Below are 23,187 nucleotides of genomic sequence, written 5' to 3' on the forward strand. Positions count from 1 at the left end.
GATACAACAGTTGAATCCAGATTTCACCATAAATATTGCCTTAGAGCTACAAGTATGTCAGAAGACAGGTAATGCAGAAGTCTATTCCACATGGTTGCCATGTGTACAGCTATACTAACAAATGGAAAGCAATCCTCTCTATTAGATTGTTTATGTATTCCCCCCAAAAAAGTACAGGGTGCATTTATCACCGTATTATATTTTAACAAAACATTTTCATAAGATTCTATTGGCTGGTTGGTGGAAAGTGTGTGAATAATATTCCTTTATGCTGCCTGATACCAGGACACCGAATTCCATTGTTACTTGTATCTGTTGAAGGCAGACTAAATTCTTTGCAACATAACAAAACAATATTGGATTAATACTTTGAGGAATAACTGTAATTGAAATCTCTGCAAAGTACGAATTATTATAGGCCTAGAGGTTTATGCTCCATCCCTTCACATTGACTGTGAATTATTTCTATGACTGCAAAATAAACTTGTTCTTTGTCTTCTCTATTTCTTCTTCTTGCATTTGCTTTTAAGGGCCTGAAGTATCCATTAATGCCTAATTTTGCTGGTGATCAACCAGGCCAGATTCTTCTTGTGGATCTCAATCAACCAGTCCTGAAAGCTGTTCAACTGAGGATCAGTCGTGGGTTTGATGTGGAATCCTTTAATCCACATGGGTTGAGTACATATATAGATGAGGGTAAGTGCCAATGAAGTTACTGCTACTTGGGAGAATTACAGGTCAGAGAAATACAATAATCAATAAGGTGAGGTGGAAAGACATTTAATAGTTTGCCATTAATGTTGGATTTATTTTGATATTTTTTATTATTTCACAATAGGAACATAATTAGAAATGATGACTATTTTAACTCTTTAAAACACCCAAATTCTGGCATTGTTTTTTGAAAAAATCTATTAATGGGATGTGGATATTGATACTCAACAGCATTTGTTGCCTGTCTGTACGTGCCCTGGAGAAGGTGATTTTGAGCTGTCTTCTTTAACCTCAGCGGTCTGTGTAGTATCGGTATACCCACAATGGTTCTCAGAAGGCAGTTTCAGGATTTTGATTCAGCAACAGTGAAGGAATGGTGATGTAACGCCAAGGTGGGATGTGTGTGACTTGAGGGGGAACTTGAAAGGGTGGTGCTCCCATTCTTCTGCTGTCCTTGTCCTTCTCGGCAGCAGAAGTCACAAGTTTGGAAGCTGCTAACAAAGGATCTTGGTAAGGTGTTGCGGTGCACCTTGTAGATGGTACACACTATTGCCACTGTTCAATGCTAGTCGAGTGAGAGACTGTCAAAGCTAGTGGATGTGGTCCAATTCAGACACTTTTGGAATGCTGCATTCAGTTCTGGTCTCCCTGCTGTAGGAAAGATGTTGTGAAACTTGAAAGGGTTCAGAAAATATTTACAAGGATGTTGCCAGGGTTGGAGGATTTGAGCTATAGGGAGAGGCTGAACAGGCTGGGGCTGTTTTACCTGGAGTGTTGGAGGCTGAGGCGTGACCTTATAGAGGTTTATAAAATCATGAGGGGCATGGATAGGGTGAATTTTGCCAGGGTAGGGAAGTCCAAAACTAGAGGGCATAGGTTTAGGGTGAGAGGCGGAAAGATTTAAAAGGGACCTAAGGGGCAACATTTGATGCAGGGGGTGGTGCCTTTTTGGAATGAACTGCCAGAGGAAGTGGTGGGGGCGGTTCAATTACATTTAAAAGGCATCTGGATACATGGATAGGAAGGGTTTAGAGGGATATGGGCCAAGTGCTGGCAAATGGTACTAGGTTAATTTAGATTATCTGGTTGGCCTGGACAAATTGGACCCAAATGTCTGTTTCCATGCTGTGCATCCCAATGATTCTATGACTGCTTTGACGTTTTGAGTGATGTTGGGGCCACATTCATCCAAGCAAGTGTGGGGTATTCTATCACAATCCTGACTTGTGCCTTTATAGATGTGCAATGGGCGATGCCGTGACACAATGATTGGTATTGCTGCCTTACGCACTAGGGACCTAAGTTCGACTCTAGCCTTGGGTGACTGTGCGGGTGTGCAGGTTAGGTGGATTGGCAATGCTAAATTGCCCTGTGGTGTTCAGGCATATACAGGCTAGGTGGGATGCGTCAATGTGGGGTTATAGGGAAATGGTGGGATGTCCTTTGGAGGATCAGTGCAGACATGATCAGCTGAATGGCTTATATTTGTACTGGCAGAGATTCTACAATTCTAGATGACAGGGTTCAGGGCGTTCAGCAGATCGTGAACTCTCCACAAAATTCCTAGCTCCTGACCTGCTCTTGTAGCCACACTAGGCTTTTGCCCGAAATGTCGATTTCACTGCTCGTTGGATGCTGCCTGAATTGCTGTGCTCTTCCAGCACCACTGATCCAGAATCTGGTTTCCAGCATCTGCAGTTATTGTTTTTACCTCACTATTTATATGACAACCCATTGTCAGTGAATAATAGTTCCCAGAAACAGCTATTCATTTCCCCAGACGAACCCACAAATACCCCCCTTTTTCAGTCGAACAGTTTTTCTCTCTATCTGAGCTCAATCTCGCCCATTCCCCCACCCCAGCTTCTATGTAAATACCAATCTTTTCCTAGCTACCATCAGTTCTGAAGAAGGATCACTGGACTTGAAATGTTAACTCTGATTTCTCTCCACAGATGCTGCCAGACCTGCTGAGTTTTTTTTCAGCAATTTATGTCTTTGAGTACATTTATATGGCTTGTGCACTTCAATTTATTGTCAATAGTAACAGTCAGAATGTTACTCTGGGGTATTAAACAATAGCACTGATATTCAATGTCAAGGAGCGATGGTCTTTGTCTGGCATTTCTGTGGTGCGAGCAATACTCGTCACTTGTCAGCCAACATGTCCAGGTCTTACAGCTGTCCAGGACACAGATTGTTCAGTTTTTGAGGAGTCGCAAATGATGCTGAACATTGTGCAATCATTAGTGAGCATCCCTACTTCAGACCTTATGATGGAGGGAAGGTGACTGAAGCTGCAGACTGACCTCCAACAGCCACATCATATGTTGTGCTAGATATGACAGTTGTTCCCCTATTCGCCATTGACTCCAGTTTTGCCAGGGCTCCTCAATACTCAATCAAATGTGACCATGAAATCAAGGCAATCACTCTTGCATCACCTCAAGAGTTCAGCTCTTTTATCCATGTTTGGCCCAAGGCTGTTTTGAGACAAGGAACTGAATGGCCTAATGTGAGTGTCAATGATTAGGTTACTCCTATGTAAGTGCCAATGACACCTTCCATCGCTTTATTGATAATTGAGAGTAAGTTGATAGAGCAGAAAGTGGCTGGGTTAGATTTGTCCAGCTTTTTGTGCTCTGGATGTACCTGGGCAATTTTCCACATTGCTGGACAGATGCCAGTGTTTTAGCATACTAGAGCAGCTTGGCTAGAGGCTTAGCTGAATCTGGAGCATAAATCTTTGGTCTATTGCTGAAAAATTGTCAGGTTGTCAGGCCCAATAGCCTTTGTAATATCCAGTGCCATCAGCTGTTTCTTCATATCATGTGGAGTGAATTAAAATGGTTGCTGCTTGGTGTCTGTGATATAGTGGGCCACAGGAAGAGGCTGAATTAGATCATTAGCTCGACAGTTATGGCTGAAGATGGCTGGTGTATTTGCATCTTGTCTTTTGTACTGATGTTCTGCTCTTCTAACTTCGAGAAGCCTTCTCCTTTTGTTAATAGTTTAATTGACACCGGCATTCATGACTGGATGTGGAAGGAATGCAGAGCTTAGATTTATTCCAGTCGTTGTGAAATTGCTTAGATCTGTTTACCGTTGCAGCTACGTTTTGATATGCAAGTAATCTTCTAACTTTTCCATTTTTAGGCACCATGTTTTTAGGCATGCTCTCCTGTATTTCTCATTGAACCAGGGTTGATCTTCTGTCAATGGTAGAGTGAGGGATGAGCCTGACCATGAGGTTGCAGAATGTATATAATTCTACTGCTGTGGTGGACCTCCAGAGCCTTGTGGATATCCAGTTTTAAGTTGTTAGATCTATTCAAACTCTGTCCCTATTAGAATGGTGATAGCGCCACACATACAACAGAGGGTACCCTCAATGAGAAGACAGTATTTTGTCTCCACAGTGTCTATAGGAGCATATAGCATTTTACTAATGTTGCTTTCTTTACTTCTAGATGATACTGTATATGTTTTTGTTGTGAACCATCCACAGAAAAGGACCACAGTGGAGATTTTTGAGTTTGAAGAGGAACAAAATAGTTTGCTTCATTTAAAGACCATCCAACATGAACTTTTACACAGGTACACATTGTTCTTTTATTAATTTTTTTTTGATTGGATGCGGGCATCGCTGGTGAAGTCAGCAATTGTTGCACGAATGGCTTGACGTGCTGTTTCAGGGATGTTTAAGAGTCGGCCATATTGTTGTCAATCTAGAGTCACATCAACTTGACTGGGGAAGGTTGGCAGATTTCCTTCTCTAAAGGAAATTAATGAACAAATTTCAAAATCACTATCACTAATGCTAGCTTTCCATTCTAGATTTTGTTAATTGAATTTTAAACTCCACGAGTTGCTGTGGTGAGGTTTGAACACAATTTCCCTGGGCCTCTGAAACACTAGTCCAGGGACCAGCATTCCCTCTCATTTTCTTTTTGGCTGCACTGGTCTCTGAAATCCGAACATGGGGACTATTTTTGGAACCAACAGTCAGAGCTGCATTTGGCACGGGGAAACTAATCGCCTTTGAAAAGGTGTCTGAATTATAGTTTAGCGTGTACAGAAGGCTTTAAAACAATAGCGACAGAAACGTAGCATAAATCATCTCGAATGTATTGAAATATTTGCACTTTTAAAGGTGATAGGTGCATTGTGCTGGCTGCTTTCATATCCTGTCTAACACTTTCTGTAGTTGTAGCTGACTTCGATTCTGCCACACCTCTTAATTTTATATCATCTGGAAATTTGACCAATTCGGATTCATTTCTAACTCTAGGTAGTTTCATTATGAAAGTATAAACCATTATGAATCCATTACATACTTTACTCCTCAATTCCTCCTCACCATTGATATAACACCTCATGAATATTGCTGATAAAAAGCATTTTGTCAAAGCTTTCTTTCTTGCAGACATCAAGACAGTTCACATCAGTATCCAGTAAAACGAACAACGTTCTTATGCTCTATGAGTAAAGCATACTGATGGGTTAGCAAGTGGGTTGTGATTGGTGAAAATATTGCCATGAAGGTTGTACCAGTTAGATGATGACTGACCGTTAATGGCTTTGCATAAATTTAAAACAAACAAGATGACTGGTCAAGGCATGAACTAAGGAATGAACAAAAAATGACTGTTGCCAGCTTGGTCCTTTAATCTCCATCTAACATGTTCTTTGGCAGTTCATAACAGGCAAGGAACTGACCATACTCAGCTAGTCTGTGGTTACACAAGTCAAAACACAGTGTTCAACATGAGATGCGATTCTGCAATTAACAACATTTGCTGCATTGTTCCAAGTGTACAGCACATTAAGCTGAAAATCGGTTGGGCACCCAATGTAATGCATTTGTGCTTGCTGGCAACTACATATTTTAATACACAGGCTCTATTCTTTGTAGACAGAAGGAATATGTACACACACTGCCTGTTTTAACTGAGTACGCAATAGGAGTTACCTGCATCATTCCTCAGGATAATGTCTTGACCAATTAATCAACCTGTGTGGTTTAAATTTAAACAAATTGGCAGTTAATTGTAAGTCACTATCTAACTGGTGCATTTTTCATGGCAACACCTCTACCAATTACAGCCCACTTGCCAATGCTCACTTCGCACAAACAGTATAAAAACATTGCTCCCCCTTTTGTTGATGTTCATGTGAATTGTCTTGATATGTACAAGACAATAAACTGACAATTGTTTTCTAACAATACTCAAGTTCTTACTACCAAATAACTACTAAATGAATTCTTATTTCCTATGTTCAGTTAGTTTCTTAGGTATTCAGAGGTTATCCTGAATACTCAGTTTTGAGTTTCATTACTCGCCATTTGTCACAAACTTTTTGGACGTTGAGGTAAACCACACACATATGGCTTCAGATAATTCATATGAGTTGACTTAAAATTCGGATGTGTAGGCACCCATATTGACTGCAGTATGACAATGTTTTTCTTTTATGATAATCCAGTCACTCTAATAAACAGTTTCATTACTGGACTTGAAATGAAAGTGAATAAATGTGTCTGTAGTTGCTTGTCTTCTTCTTCACCATTTCTTGACTGTGAACATCTGTAATCACCAGCTTCTAGTTGTCTGGTATTCTTCAATGTCAATTGTCTTCTTTTATTGAAGGTCAATCCTTCACAGATATCCTTCTTAATCCCTGCTCTGTGATAAATACCACCAAACCCTTTGAGGATTGACTGACCTTGAACACATTCAGCCTTGCTAGAACATCATTTAATTTATAATGGTCATTGGCTATAGCACTGCCCATATCTTCCCTCCTGAATATTTCGAGGTAATAGTAATTCAGGATACTGCAAAGGCTATGGTCCATGACAACATTCCACCTGGTGTACCGTTGTGCTCCAGTTCTAACCAAACTGTCCCAGTGCAGCCACAACACTGGCATCTCTCTAGCATTGTGGAAAATTACCAAAATATGTACCACCCACAAAAAAAACTGGACAAATCCAACCCAGACAATGACTGCCACATCATTTTACTGTCAATCATGAGTAAAGTGATAGAAGGTGTCATTAACAATGCTATCAAGCAACATTTCGAGAGTAATAACCTGCTCACTTCGGATTCTGCGAGGGCCACTCAGCTCTTGATCTCATTTAGAACTTGGTCCAGACACAGACAATAAAACTAACTCAGGGTCAAGTGACAGTCAATCATGAGTAAAGTGATAGAAGGTGTCATTAACAATGCTATCAAGCAGCATTTGAGAGTAATAACCTGCTCACTTCGGATTCTGCGAGGGCCACTCAGCTCTTGATCTCATATAGAACTTGGTCCAGACACAGACAATAAAGCTAACTCAGGGTCAAGTGACAGTGAGTACCCTGGACTTCAAGGTAGAAATTGACCAAGTATGTGCTGAAAACTGTCTAGAGGTGTGTAGTGGTACTGACATTGAACAGATGAGATGATGAGCATGTTCTATTTTGAGTTCTAAAACTCTAGAATGATTCAGAGGATAAATTTTTATTTGGTGTTTCTTCTGACATTTTCAGAAACAAAACACATCATTCATACAACCATTATGGCACAAACAGTGGCTAGTTGGCCTATCAATTCAGCGCTACAGTTAAGTCTGTCCTATTTCCTCAGTCTATTCCCTATTCCTCAAGCCCATCTCCCTGCAGCACCTGTCCAACTTCCATTTAGAAGTCACTGATTGTCTCCATCTTTGTTTCCACCAACAGTCATTGAGTTCCAGGTCATTTATCACCTGTAGTTTAAACATGTTCTTTCTCCAACCCACCCTGCAACTTGCCTAAAAGTTTGTATCTGAGAGCCTGAGTCTTTGTGCTAATATGAACAATTTCTCTTGTTCTCCTTTAATTAAACATATCAGTCTTAACGGCCCTTTCCAATTTACCCTTAATTATTGTTTCTAAGGTATGGTGACCAGAACTGAATGCAGTACTCTAATTGTGTCTACCAAGAGCTTTGTAAAGATTCAGCATAATTTTGCTTGTTTATTCTTGACTGTTCTTCTGATGAAGTTCAAGATTCTTTATGATCTTGCTAGTGACCCTCTCCAAATGTCCTGCCATCTGCAAGAATCTGTGTACACCGACCTCAAGATCATCTGCCTTGACTTTTTAAACTGGGTCTGGATTTAATGCATTAAAAAAATTGCCTCACGCTTTGTGTTAAATTCCAGCTGTTACTTGTCTGGTCTATCTATGTCCTGTTGTGGTTGATTTGTTTTGTATTATAGTTTGCCATTCCTCTGAGTTTCATATCATCCACAAATATTTAAATATATCTCTACATTTTAAATGCAAAACCACTTTTATTGTATGCTTCCCAAACCATCATTCATATAATACTCATAGCAGAGTGCCTCTCTGTATATTAGTTCAAAAGGATTAAATCCTGTGAACATGAGGTATGAGGATCACTTCAAATGATTTCAAGAAAAGTGCAGCTCAGAAACAATTCATGTCTAAATTGTCCAGATGTACAGATTAATGCATGTGAGTTAGCCGAAAAACAGCAGAAAGAAGCTCAACCAAGACTGGAAACTAGGGCAGTCTTTTGAAGGTCTTGGAATGGGATGACATTACAGATTGGGGTTCCTGAGAGGGGAAAGGTTTACTGTAAATTAGGTTCTTAGAGTGAAGAGTCAGACAAGCATTGGGATAAAACTCAAAAGTGGTCACTTAAAGCTAAGGTATACTTGGGTATATTGAAATTCTTGCGTGTGATTTCTCCAGGAAGGAATTGCCTTCAGTTCCAGTTTAAAAGTTTAAGTCACAAATGAATTAAACCTACTAAGGTGTTAGATACAGGGATTCTGGTGTGAGTATTATATTGAGTGTTTTTTTGTGTGTTTTGAATTTACAAAGGAATATTTTGGAATTAATGGTGTTAGATTGTATGTTTAAACCCTGAACAAAATCCTGAAATAAACCTCTCGCAATGAAATCAAAGTAGATTTCATTAACAAAATTTTCAAAATGTTGAGGAATCGTTTAGCCACTTGGTACCGACAGACAAGAATTCAAGAAATTTAGGAAGCTTTGACAGGGGGTGAAAGAGAGAGAGAGAGATCATAACGACATGTTTTCAGAAATTCAGGCATGTTGAACATCAGTTTGTATGAGTTTACAACGTCCTTGGGTCAGTCAATTAGTAATTTCAAAGTAAGCTGGGCCCAGTAGTATTCCTTCCTGCAGTCAAAATGCAGACTTCTTTCCAGCCAGCAACTTGGAGACAGTAATCGAGCATCCAAGACAGGCTACTAACTCAGCCCGGAGTCCTGCTTTTCTTCTGGGGGTCAAACAGCAGCTGGGTTAGAAACTCTGAATTGCGTATATAATTCTACGAGCTCTAATTTCATTCATGTGCCAAAGACAGGCATTTCAGGTGTTGATGATCCATCATAGTGGATCAATTGAATGACATTAAGCTAACAGCATGGCCCCTTATTAGAGTTTCCATTGGGAGGTGATGAGCTAGCTATAAAAGTATTAGCATCCAGATCATCTCCAGGGCCGCGGTTTCAGCTTCACTTAGAAAGTCTTTACAATGGAGGAGGTCCAGAAACTCCTAGAACTACAATAATGTGATCAGAATTGGCCATTTTTAAAGCCATGTAAGATTGTCCATTTTTTAAAGGAAACAGAATTTAAACATGAAAATATAGAAGACAATACATTTTTCTTTGAGATTTCTCTTTATGCCCCCAGACAAGATACAACTACAGAACAATGTCAAAGAAACTTTCAAAGTTCTGCCAATGGCAGGCATGCACGTGACTGAAGTCAGGGAGCTAACTGCAATATTACAGCTCACAGACCTCAGTAAGACAGTACATCGAGTGAATTTGACACACCACATAGTTGCTATCAGAAAAATTGAAGGCTTTACCTCCATCCAAGTGATATACCCCAAAAGGAAATGACAACATTGCATTGTATTCCATGGTTAACCCTGGTGCTCGTGCTCATCTTAATATACTGTGGAAACTGCACAGCATGATGCAATCCACATGAGACACAGAGGTCTGACATCTAATCTGGTGGGTAATCTCCATCGTAAATGCCAGTGTGGATCTGCAGGATGGACACCTGAAATCTTTGATATCATTGAAAGACATGGACCAGCTATGATCACTGATTTACCAGCATGTACAGATCTACATTATTATGGCCCCATCAGCTAATTAACAGGTCAGTCACAACACCAAAGCTTCAGAGAACAACATTGGTCACATTCTTGTTGGTCTGAGCTGAGCAGAGCTGTTTTGAAAAGTTACATCAGAGCGTGATTAGCTGCAATAGCCCTTAAAAATCATCACCGCTCAGTGACATGACCATATTCAACTGTTCCTGACCTGGAACATTCTTTCTGGTCAATTAGACATGAACTCAGACTCTACAAGAAGGTCATTTTCAAAACCAAGCAAGTGGTCAATCTTCAAGCTCTACAACAAATCTTGTAAGACGAGATATGTATGAGTCACATGGGTATAAAGATTAGCTAAAACGTTTGTCATGGCACGTAAATCAGTATATTGGCCTGGCATTGACAAAAGACATTGAGCAACTTGTATGAAACATGTCAACACTACCGCCCTCAACAACCATTTCACCAAACTCGCTTTTGTGCAACAAATCTGAAACACCATTAGTGCAGTGGGTGTCGATACCTTGTCTGCCATATTCTGTATATTCTGTGTACCCCAGTAAATTGTGTCCAACACTTGGGCACCTTTCCAAAAAATGTGCAGGAAATGGGATGTTCAAGATATCACCTCCCCTTTCCATCACTCTCAATTGAATCATCTTTCGGAACACAAGGTTCATACCATAACATTCGTAACCATTAAATATCAAGTGACTTGCCATGTTTCTCGGATAGCCACGTTAAATCCTTGAGGAAATGTTTTACCCTCACCAACTCGTGTTTAGGAGACAGAGACAGGGAGTCTTTCCCACTGTCGCCCTCAACACCCAAGCACATGTGCATGGAGCTTTATTGGCTAGAAGGGAGAAAATGATACAGGAACATGATTAGCCAGTGTACAGAGAGATATCCACTTGATCCAGGATAAACCATGAGTTTAAGATTTTCCTATCAACCCATGGGTTTATGAAAAGCTGCTCTGTAAGTGATTCCAACCAAAGTTATATGTTTTGTGAAGAGAAATGATCAATTCCTGCGAAGAAATAGACAACGTCTCTGAACTGTATATCATCAACCACCATCATACAGGATTACTTGGATAAAGGAAGTTATCACAGCAGACAATACCATATATTCGTGAGAAATTACACATAGTCACCTGTAACGACAGATTCCAAGTTGCAGAGAAAAGCTGCCTCACCAAGTCCTGACAATTGTACGAGGACTGGAGCTGTTCATGTTCTTCCACCAAGGCATTATCTAAGTGTATTGAGGTTATTTGTAAATGTACATTCTTGTAAATGTTATTGAAAGAGGATTCCATTATTTAAAGAGGAAAAGGGGGATGTATTATAGTATATGTTCCAGACCAGAAAGGCCTTTACTTTTCCAAGGCAGACTTTCCTCTGTCATGGAGTCATGGAGTTAGTGCAGTGTTTTCAGTTGGTCAGGTGTGTGTGTATACAATGTGCAGTAACATTAGTAAGTACAGAACCTAGATTGTGTGTAACTCTGATATTGTAGTCATGTGAATAGCTAGTGTTGTCAATACGGTGAAAAACCTTTTGTCTCAACAAGAACCCAAGTCTCTGTGATACATGTTGCACAGGCGAACATATAGATAACCATAAAGCTCAGCAGTATCAATATGATCACAATATCTGGTTCAATTGCTTGTCACTGCAGAATATTCTGTCCCTTTTTGCTGATGCCCTTACCATGGTGATTTTATCCTTTAAGTTTTCCTGCTATCCACCTTCTCTCAGACTGTCCGTTTTTTTTGTTCTTCACTTGGCTCGATCCCTTTCCTTGTCTCTGTGGTTGTTCAGAAGCTGCCACAGCTCTAATCCAGCTCAAATCTTAACAATGTTTCTTTATTAAAAGAAACAGGCCTTTTATTAAAAGAAACAGGCCTTTTATAGAATTTTCTGTTTTAATGGATAAAGCAGTTTGGTATTATTTTTGCAATTCAACCTGAAGAGAGGTACAACTGTAATTGCTGTCTCCCACTAAATATATAAAAGCCAAATGTCTATACTCTTCCCTATTACATCTATTTATGGCTCTCCCTACAGTCTGTCTGTGTGAAATGGTACAGATACATCCTCCGAGTCAATTTAGGTATTTTTGTCAGAGATTTTGTTCTTTGTAAATATTGCAAGACTATTGCAAAACTATTTGTGGTATAATTGAAAGTATGTAACACGTCCCCAGTTTCGAGAGTGAATTTCTTCATATTTCTCTTCCAGTGTGAATGATATTGTTGCACTAGGCTCTGACCGATTCTATGCCACCAACGACCATTATTTCGCTCAGGAACACCTGCAGGCCTTGGAGTTTTTTATCGGCTTGTCATGGTGCAATGTTGTTTACTACAGTCCCTCTGAAGTAAAAGAAGTGGCAACGGGATTTCGATTAGCCAATGGGATTAATGTTTCCCCTGATGGAAGGTAAGTTCTGAGAGTTTTATCTGGCGGTGATCAAGGGAACTGCTTGTAAATGAATCTTTACTTTCTACACCTAGTAATGTAAAACAGCATTCACTATACCAGTAATTCCTGCATAATGTTGTGCTTGTGACAGATATGGACAACAAAGAAAAGCAGCATGAAGCGAACCCGATTCACTATTACAATCAATGTAAGGCTGTGGTTAGGATCTGCTGGGTCTGTCTTATCAGAGAAAAATCCATTAAAGTGTATCTTTAAATAGTGCATGTCCTTAAACTACTACATTTGTAAATGAAATAACTTTTAAAATTAAAGCTTAAAAGCTATTCAGTGTAACAAGATAAATGTGAAATGTTATAGTGGGTATTCTCACCAGCACCTAGTTACAGAGTGACCAGGCTGTATCTCATGGTAATGTTGGTTTTGTGCAAGCAGCCTGCTGGAAAAAACTCCAAGGACCTTTGTTCTGAAAACACCATGCTGGACTCAAAACATTAACTTTATTTCTTTTTGCTGACAGACTTGCTGAGCTTTTGCAGCACTTTTTTTTAATGTCAGATTTCCAGCATTCACAGTATTTTACTTTTCTGACCAGGGACCTGTGTGTTTACTGATGGCAGGGAGAGGAGCAGATGAACGAGTTTCTGTTGGTGGCACAAGGCATCAGAGACAAGGGGCAGGTGGGTAGTAGTAAGTGGTGCAACACAAGACGTCCCAGTGGGATACAAATAGTTTATAGAGAGATCATGATAGGTTAGGGAAGTCGTGGAAAAAAATAGCAAATGGAGTGTAATGTGGATAAACATGAAGTTGTGCATTTTGTAGGGGAAAACAAAAAACAGTATTTAAATGGAGAAAGACTGCATAAAGTTGCAACACAAAAGTAGGGTTGAGGGTACTTGTATACAAATATGGAAAACTGGAACACAGCTGCAGCAAGTAATCAGGAAGGCTGGTGGAATTTTTTAATATAGACTCCCTACAATGTGGAAACAGGCCCTTCAGCCCAGCAAGTCCACACTGACCCATTTCCCCTATTACTCTACATTTACCCCTGACTAATAAACCTAACCTACATATCCCTGAACACTGTGGGCAATTTAACATGGCCAATTCACCTAACCTGCCCATCTTTGTACAGGTTAGGATTATGGGAGGAAATCCACACAGACACAGGGAGAATGTGCAAATTCCACACAGACAGTCGCCTGAGGTTGGAATCAAACCAGGGTCCTTGGTGCTGTGAGGTAGCAATGCTAACCACTGAGCCACAATGCCATCCTTTATCTCCAGGGAGTTGAAGTATAAGAGTAGGGAAGTCTTAATGCAACTGCACAAGGTGCTGGTGAGGCCACATCTGGAACATAGCAAGCAGTTTTGGTCCCTATATTTAAGGAAAGCTATCATTTCATTTAAGGCAGTTCAGAGAAATTTCATGAGCTTTATCCCTGGTATGGAGGGATTGATTGACTTATGAGTACAGATTAAACAGGCTGGAACTCTATTCACTGGAATTTGGAGAATGAGAGGTGATCTCATTAAAACAGTTGGATTCTTAAGAGACTTGAAACAAGGTAAATGTTGAGAGGATTTCCCCTCAAGTCTAGGTGAATCTAGGACCAGAGGCCATAGACTCAGAGTGGAGCGGTGCCAGTGACTGAGACAAAAGCCTTTGGAACTCATTGCCATAGTGTGTTGTGGAGGCCGAGATAGTTTCTTGATCAATGGGGAAAATCTGGGAAAGTGAACGCGAGGAGTGTTGGTAAGCCATGATCCTATTGAAAGGCAGAAACTGGTTCAAGGGACTAAATGGCCTACTCCTGTTTCTATTGCTATGGTCTTATAGTCCCATGGTGGTGCATTAAACCTAATGGGAAGAGTATTAGAAAATGCCACAGTTGCATGTGTAAACCCCAAAACAGGAAGTCTGTGGCAAATTTTTATAGTAAATGTCACAAAGTTAAAGGATCATATTGTGTCTATTATAAGATTAACACTATAGCAAAACATTGATTGAAGCAACATTAAACAGTGACTTAATACAGATTTTCTTTCAGTTTACTTAATATTCTCAGAAAAGCAAACTTTCTGTCCTTTTTAAACAAATGATCTGAGTGGTCTCAAGCTGCCTAACCATGAATGGACAAATTAAGTCTTTATGAAAGTGAGGACTGCAGATGCTAGAGATCAGAGTCAAGAGTGTGGTGCTGGAAAAGTACAGCAGGTCAGGCAGCATCTGAGAAGCAAGAGAATCGAAATGCTCATTCCTGATGAAGGATTTTTGCCTGAAACGTCAACTCTCCAGCTCCTTGTATGCTGCGAGACTTGCTGTGTTTTTTCAGCACCACACTCTCGACAATTAAGTCTTATAACTGGGCAACTAACACCCACTTTATCACTTCATTCCACCACTGTCAGTATTTGACTAATGCTTGGGTTAATGCCCACCAGGTGGTCTGCTTGGCATTTACCTGTGTAATGGGCAGGGATGCCCTCCTTAACAAGTGTCCTGGATCCATGGCAGGACCCAAATATTTACTGTTCCTCCAGTTTGTCCACTACCCCCATGATGTCTCAATGCATTCCTCCTCCTCCTCCTGCCCATCCCCCCAACCACCACCTCAGCTCCTGGTCAGCTTTCTGAGCAGTGACCAGTTGAATCCATTGTCTCACACAGCAGCTTCTGGTCTGAAGTACTGGAGAGCTGCTGACCTCTGGCCCTAGAGGGATGTAGAGTTTGCCTCCAGTCAGCCATTAAATGAGTGTGGGACAAGCAAGATTCCTATTGGCTAGGTTCCTGACGTTTTTTACCAAGTGGTGAATCCAGTACATTTCCTAACCTAGCTCCCTTGATATTAATGTAGTGTGATACCCTTCCGTGAGGATATCAAATGGGCTTGAAGTAGTAGTTTCAGAGTTGGGGAGGTAGTGGCCCAGTGGTAATATCACTGGAACCGATAACCCACAAACCCAGGAAAAAGCTCTGGGCATATGGGTAAAAACTGGAATTAAAGCTGGTAAAGTAGTGTAGCCATCCGTTGATCCTGGTAAAAATAAAAAATTGTCCTTCGGGGAAGAAATCTGCTATCCTTACCCAGTTTTGACTACATGTGACTCCAGACCTACCGCATTGTGGTTGACTCATAACTGCCCTCTGAAATGACTTAACAAACCATTCAAGGGCAGTTAGGGATGGGAAACAATTGCTGGGCCAGGCAGTGATTTCCACATCCAATAAATAATAAAAAAAGGAAGCTTAACTTGTTTTGCAATACCACCAAATTGTTGCAACATTTTTCATTCTTTTCTTTCCAAGTTGGGCAGGATGTTTCTTCACACTATCCTATTAAAAGCCAGGTCTGCCTACAATTATCCAATTAAAGATTGAATCCTTTATTATAATTGTGATATTGGAGACTGCCTTAACACTGTGGATCAGCTTTGACCTTCCTCCTCTCCCGATTTCAACATTGGTGAATGCTGCAGGTATCTCCAAGAATATGCTCAGGAAATACGGCAACTTCCTTCCCTTATCGTACACACTTCAGAATCACAAGAGTTCCTTAAATTACTGACACAGGTCACTGCTTTGATAAATAAAGAGTGAATTTATCTGATAAAGCATATTTAAAGACAAGACATGTGTTGTGAAGTTAATTTTGATGCATTTAAAAGAAGATTTGACAGGGATTGATCGGTGAACATTTGGGCCAGTCTCTGTAACGGCCAAAACATTGTGTAGTACTTACACCAGCTGACTTGCAATTTTGTAAAACCTGTTCAATCATGCTGAACTTTTTATCTTTGTAGTACCAGACATCATGGTTCCACTTTTCCAGTGTATAATTATGATCCCAATACACCATTATGTGCATGGCATTGGTGAGGCTGTATCTGGCGTATTGCATACAGTTCCAGCCTCTTTACTGAGGATGGATGTAATTGCATTGAAGGCTGTTCAGAGAAGGTTCACTTGTTTAAATCTGGAGATGGAAGGTTTGTCTTATGAGATGAAATTGAGTAGATTAAGCCTAAACCCGCTAGAGTTTTGAAGAGTGAGAAACAGTTTAGTTGGGGTATATAAGGTGCTGAAGGAGATTGATAGAGTAGATGTAGAAAAATGTTTCCCCTTTTGGGAAAATCTCGAAAAAGGGGTCATAGTTTTTGGATAAGGGGTAGCAATTTATGATAGAGATGAGAAAGAATTACTTCTCTTAAAGAGTTTTGAATCCATGTGAGTACAATTTATGATTAGATTAGATTACTTACAGTGTGGAAACAGGCCCTTCGGCCCAACAAGTCTACACCGACCCGCCGAAGCGCAACCCACCCATACCCCTACATTTACCCCTTACCTAACACTATGGGCAATTTAGCACGGCCAATTCACCTGACCTGCACATCTTTGGACTGTGGGAGGAAACCGGAGCACCCGGAGGAAACCCACACAGACACGGGGAGAACGTGCAAACTCCACAAGGTCAGTCGCCTGAGGCGGGAATTGAACCCGGGTCTTTGGCACTGTGAGGCAGCAGTGCTAACCACTGTGCCACCGTGCCGCCCACCCTGGGACCCTGAATAAATTTAAGGAGGAGATAGACAGATTTTTAGTTAGTAACAGATTAAAGAGGTATGGGGAGCAGACAGGAAACGAGTTGTGGCTGAGATGAGATCAGTCATGACGGTATTGAATGGCTGAGCAGGCTTGGGGAGGGGGGAGCTGAATTGCTTATTCCTGTTCCACATTCTTATGATTAGATTACTTTACAAAGTGAGATTTCCTGATGACCATCTAAAAGGACATGACAAGATTTCAAGTTTTAAAACTTTTACTGTAACAATCTAAAATCAACAATGAGTAAGTATTACTTATTTCACAACTAATACTTTAGACCACTAACAGATATTCTTTATCTCGTGGCATGTTTACACATTCCTCACACACACAGCAGAACAGCAGTCTTGTTTTTATGGTACAAAATTGTTCTGGGCATTTTGACAAGATCTCTTGTCATGCCGGGGTAAGTCTTCCAGAGTTCTTTGAAAGTAAACTTTTAAAAGAAAGGAATCCCTCAATGCTCCTCAGCATACCAGCCTTCTAGCAGCAAAGCATGATCTGGTGAATCTCCACAAAGCCCATCTGCTCAAATGGAGACTTGTTTTCTTCAGCATTCTGCTCTCACTGCTGTACCCTCCCTGCATCATCACACAGCAGTTTCACCCTTCCTGTCACCAGGCTCTCTGAAACAGACTGCCTGAGAATCTGCAAGCCTGTACAAAGCTAACTGCCCCCCCCCTTTGTACTTGGGTAATAAATCTGACATAATAAAAGCAAATTACTGCGGATGCTGGAATCTGAAACCAAAAGAGAAAATGCTGGAAAATCTCAGCAGGTCTGGCAGCATCTGTAAGGAGAGAAAAGAGGTGACGTTTTGAGTCTAACTGACCCTTTGTCACAGCTGCCAGACCTGCTGAGATTTTCCAGCATTTTCTCTTTTGGTAATAAATCTGAGACTTGGATTTCAATAGGACTTGACCCAAGCCTGTGGTTTCCACAGCAACCAGGCCACGTTAGCTTCCCACCAGACAGAACTTACAGGAGGTTGCATGCTCCCAGTCTCAAATTCAGAGATAATTTAATGTATCATTATTTATAAAATCTTACATACCTAATTTTGCTTGTTATTATTTATTTGTTCCAATCTAATTTCCCACTCTTGCTCCTCTCACTAAATATTCTGCAGCTTAAATATGTTATTTTTGTCAGTTCAATGGCATTGGGCCTCAGGATTTGAGGGAGGGGTTCCATTTGTTACCCGAGGTCTTTAGTTCGCTGAGATTTTCCTTTAGGTTCTTTTATTTCTTCACAGGGGGCAGACAGCGACTGGTTAACAAATGAAAAAGTCCAACTTATTGGTTGAAGCAACCGCTTACAGCAGCTGATGGGAGAAAACAACAGGCCTACTAGCTGTGGGTTTGCTTTATTGGGGAGAGACACCAACTCCCATTTCAGTGCTTGGAGGGGCTTCTTCCTGTACTATTTACACCATGAGCTGTTCAGCTACACAGGAACCAGTCAGCTATTTGTCATCAAGTTGAAGACCTTTGGCATCCACAATGACCAAACTTAAGTTTCAAATTAATAGATCCTGTTGTTGTGCTGTGGTCAACATAGGTAAATTATGGTTGTACATTGGTGATTCAGAGGCTTACATCAGGCTGAATACTTGGTCCATGTTGAAATTGCCTCAACATGTCAGTCAATGAAGTAAAAATGTGTTAAGAGTCAATCATACTAACCTGTTACATTGGCTTCTTCATTTGGAAGTCTGTGCCAGGCAGAGATAATCATAACATCTCTTTCATAATGAACTATTAATCACAATGATTGTCCCTCATTTTACTTTCAGCCAGACAAACCTGGAAAATTGCCAAGGTGACTATCGGGAAGGAGAACTTTCAATAGGACTTGACCCAAGCCTGTGGTTACCACAGCAACCAGGCCGCATTGCCTTCCCACCAGACAGAACTAATAGGAGGTTGCATGTTCCCATTCTCAAATTCAGCAAGAAAACAATTGACATTGTGCCCACACAGTCTTTAAGTATATGAGCAATCCTCATTGTTGACTATTGTGTTGTATGAGGCTGCCTACTCTAACACTCACTATGGGACAGGTTTGCTGCCATATTTGTCTTTCAGGGTTAAGATCTGCAAAGCCTGCTTGGTCGCATGTGGTCAAGAAAATCACTTGCTAGACTAATGAGAAGAGTGTTGAACAAATATGTGGTCTAATGCATTTTAGCAACCAAATACAAGTTATGCTGAGATGATAAATATTGTTAGAGACTACAATGAGGCCCTGGATGTTCCTTCCAGATCCCAGGCTGTACTCTTCCACCAGCTCCTTAAAATGTCATCATAGTGAGGGAGGGGGAGGTTTAAGGTACTCCTCAGTATTAAACTTTGCACGCCTATACATCATTCTCTCTCTCTCTCTCTCTCTCTCTCTTCCCTCTCACCCTGCATCCTGACAGCTTTTTATTTACTACATTATTAATATCAAAAATTCTGTACATATTACATTTAGCACAACCTCCTGTCCCTCCAAGTGTCTGATTTTGCAATTTCACTATTCTCCTGTGATGTGTTCTTATCAGACTTGGAAGACTGGCAGATGCTTGTGTTGAAGATAGTTGATTTTAATTCTGATCCTGACAGTGAGGAAATAATAGCCCCTTTCATTGTGATGTCCTTATTGGGTTCATCCCAATCAAACAGTGGTGGAGTATTGCTCTGCAAGGGGATGAGGTTCCTTTGATTGCTTCCCTAAACCTTTTCTCAACAAACAGTTTACTATGGCTACTGATCTGATACTTCTTGGATGTCCATGATTTTCCTATTAAAGTTCCTTATCCACATCTTTTGCCCTTGGCATGTGAATGAAGACATGTAGTCTTTGGTAGGGTAATGTATGGAGCTTTCTGTCTATCGCTCAATGAATTTAGCAATTCAGTGTAGAAATCAGCACTTTTCCTCCAAAGTAGCTTGGATCCAGTGCTTGTCTTTACCAAATGATTGTAGATATCTCTGTTGGCTTGTGACATGTTTAAATTCAGAACTGGTTACAAATATGCTGAAACACTCATTAGCAAACTGTGGTTGTCTGAAATGATATGCTGTGTTCCACATCTGTTGTGGTATATAACTTCCTGTCAAAATGTACAGCTCTGTGCCCACATGTTCCCATGGCCTAGTGGAGAAAGTAGTGGCACCAGTGCTCTTGTTACTCTAGCCGGTCTTTTGCTTGAGCTGACCATGGCTTGCTGGTTACTATGTTGTCATTGATTGAACATATGACTCAATGTCACAGGTGAACACTACTATCCCTCGCAAAGCTGTCGAGCCTCACTCTAGAAAGCATACTGTATTATCACCTCTTGTATTGCTTTCTCTAGAATCAAATGTTCTTTTGACTGTAATAACTCTTGACTAAGATAGCAATTCCAACAATTCTGTCTCTTATGAACAATGGCTTTAAAATATTGTTGTCTAATTTTCCACTAATATATAGAGATTATTAACAACATTATCTATGACTCCCACAAATGCTGAACTCTTCTGTTAGATCTTGTTCTTTTAAGAATTTTTTTTTTTACTCATTCACGGGATGAAGGCATCTCCAGGAGGCCAGCATTTTTTGCCTATCCCTAATTGCCCAGAGGGCATTAAGAGTCACATGTCGTCCAGGTATGGTGAATATAGCAAATTCCTTCCCTAAAGGACGTTAGTGAACCAGATGGGTTTGTTCTAACAATCGACAATGGATTCATAGTCATTAGACTCTTAATTCCAGACTTTTCATTGAATTCAAATTCTACCATCTGCCATGGCAGGATTCAAATCCAGGTCCCCAGAAAAGTCCCTGGGTCTCAGTCCAGAGATAATACCATTGGGCTATCACTGGCCCCTAAAGTAATTTAAAGTTATTGTCAAAACTTTTCAGTAATTCAAAAAATATCTATTGTTTCTTGCATGCCTTAATGACTCCCAGTTGTATAGCTAAGTGTATGAACATGGTCAGGTTCTACATTAGTCTCTATTTTGTGAAAAGTATGTATGCTAAGGTTTCTTTTTTTCTCTAAGATGCCTAACACTGTTTTATTTGGTTATGTTTAAAATTAAATGTTGCTGACAATATTATTTCGGGGGCCATGTCTTCCTAATATGATTATTTATTTGCCTTGCCGACAATGTTATTAATTTTGCAGTAATAGTGCTCTGTGCTGCTATTGGAGGGCTTTTCTGTGTATTGTGTAGTCAGAGGATTAACAGCTTCTGCGGTCAAAATTGAGGTTTCCCCTTATTTATTCCACAGCCTTTCTTGTTGAATTCTGTTATTTTTAGTCTAAATAAATGATTCCCATTTCATTAACAAGTTACCTGATTAACCTCAATGCTTGTGACCTTAATAACAATGCATTGTTTTAATCACTACTTTTTTCCCCAAATAGTTCTCACTATCAGCAGTTTTAATAAATTCTTCCTGCTTTTAACACAAGTTCTATAATGGATCTCCCACCTTTCCTATTAACTTACTTTTGTTAGACCTTGCCTGCTTAGGGTTCAGACATACTCCTTCACTACTTTAATTCTGGTTTTGGGTGTTTTCCCATTTGGGATGTTAGGTTGATGTTGGACAGGATATTGGTGAGGTCTTTTCTGCAGTACTGTGTCCAGTTCTGGTCTACCTGTTATAGAAAAGGTACTAAGCTGGATAGGATTCAGAAGAGATTCAACAGGATGTTGCTGGGAATGGAGGGTTTGAGTTAGAAAGAGAGGCTGAATAGGCTGGGACTTTTTTCACTGGAGTGTAGGAGGTTGAGAGGTGACCTTCTAGATGTTTATGAAATAATGAGGGGTATAGATGAAGTGAATGGCAAATGTCTTTTCCCCAGGGTGAGGGCATATTTTTAAGGTGAGAAAGATTTTAAAAAGTCTTGAGGGGCAATTCTTTTACTCCAAGACTCGTTCATGTGTGGAATGAACTTCCAAAAAAAGTGGTGGTTGCGGGTACAGATACAACATTTAAAAGACATTTAGATAGGTACATGAATTAGAAATGTTTGGAGAGATATGGGACAAACGCAGGCAGGTGCGATTAGTTTAGTTTGGGATTATGGTTCGCATGGACCGGTTGAACCAAACTGCCTGTTTCCTGTTGTATGACTCTGTGGGACCTCTGTTTAAATTACTTTCATGGTCCCTGATTTTCCTTACTGCATCTGTGCCTCATGATACCTGTTCACTTTTGTGGCGATACTGAGCATTAGCTGTAAGTGCTTTACTTGTAGTTTTCCCAGCTTAATTAGTCCCGCTTCCTTGTAGTTCCTCCTGTAATTTTTTTTCCATTGTGTGTCTACCCAATTTGCTTTTGAAAGTGGTTCCTGAATCTGATTCAGTCGCCCTTATGAATAATGCATATTGGATTATCATAACCTGTGGAAGTTTCTTTACTTCTCCTCATGTTTTCTCCGGTTCATATGGTCAATCACCTTTAAATCTCTGTCCTCTTGTTACTGATTACTTCGCTGGGAAAACTTTCTCCTTATTTACTCTTTATTAAAACCTTTCATTGCATTCAATGTATATCAAATTTCTGAAAATGCATTTATAAAGAAAATCCTGCTGAAAATCTGAAATAAGAACTACAAACGTTAGAAGCATCGTACAGAGAAATAGAGTTAATATTTCTGGATAATGACCATTTATCAGAACTGATTCCACTGGCCATGACTCTAACGTGGTCCTTCTCCTTTGTTACTCCTGAGCCTCCTCCCTTCCAGTAAGTTTAATTCTCTTACGTTTCTGTATTTCTTCAGGTTTGATGAAGAGCTGTGAACCTCTGCGGGTGCAGCCTGACCTATTGAGTTTTGCCATTTTGTTCTCATTGCCCTCGCTCTTCCCAGTTTGAAGGAGGATAACTATAGTGTTCCCGTAACTGAAATCCTTCATGGAACCTGTCTGCTTAACTTGCCCCATTGCTTGAGGTGTCCCTCAAGGCAGATAACCAATGTCTCTCTCACTAGAGGAAGGAAATGATTGTGGTTTTATGTGGATTATAGTTAATTAACTTATCTTTACCCAGACTCTCAGAATTGCTATAGTGCAGAGTACATTCAGCCTGTCATGTCTGTATCGGCTCTCTGAGCAGTTTCAGCTTTGTATTAATCTCCTGCCTTTTCTCTATATCCCTGTACATTGTTTCTATTTAAATAATAATTCAAGACCCTCTTGAATGCATCAGTTGAAGCTCCCTCCCACACATGCAAGCCGGGCATTCCATAACCTAA

General features: G+C 40.3%; 1 protein-coding gene across 2 annotated transcripts in view; it reads left to right on the plus strand.

Moving 5' to 3' along the window:
* Nucleotides 1-23,187, plus strand: part of LOC122549829 (serum paraoxonase/arylesterase 2-like) — a 63,799-nt gene that overhangs the window by 20,736 nt on the left and 19,876 nt on the right. Inside the window, exons 4-7 of one of the 2 annotated variants that reach the window (XM_043689916.1) lie at nucleotides 531-696; nucleotides 4,185-4,311; nucleotides 12,134-12,334; nucleotides 18,745-21,037. In XM_043689916.1, coding sequence (XP_043545851.1) covers nucleotides 531-696; nucleotides 4,185-4,311; nucleotides 12,134-12,334; nucleotides 18,745-18,946 — 696 coding nt within the window. In that variant the 3' untranslated portion in view covers nucleotides 18,947-21,037. Of the gene's footprint in view, nucleotides 1-530; nucleotides 697-4,184; nucleotides 4,312-12,133; nucleotides 12,335-18,744; nucleotides 21,038-23,187 lie in introns of those variants that run through there. The other variant, XM_043689915.1, reaches the window with a different exon arrangement.

The sequence above is a fragment of the Chiloscyllium plagiosum genome, chromosome 5 (assembly GCF_004010195.1).
Source record: "Chiloscyllium plagiosum isolate BGI_BamShark_2017 chromosome 5, ASM401019v2, whole genome shotgun sequence".
Lineage (NCBI taxonomy): Eukaryota > Metazoa > Chordata > Chondrichthyes > Orectolobiformes > Hemiscylliidae > Chiloscyllium > Chiloscyllium plagiosum.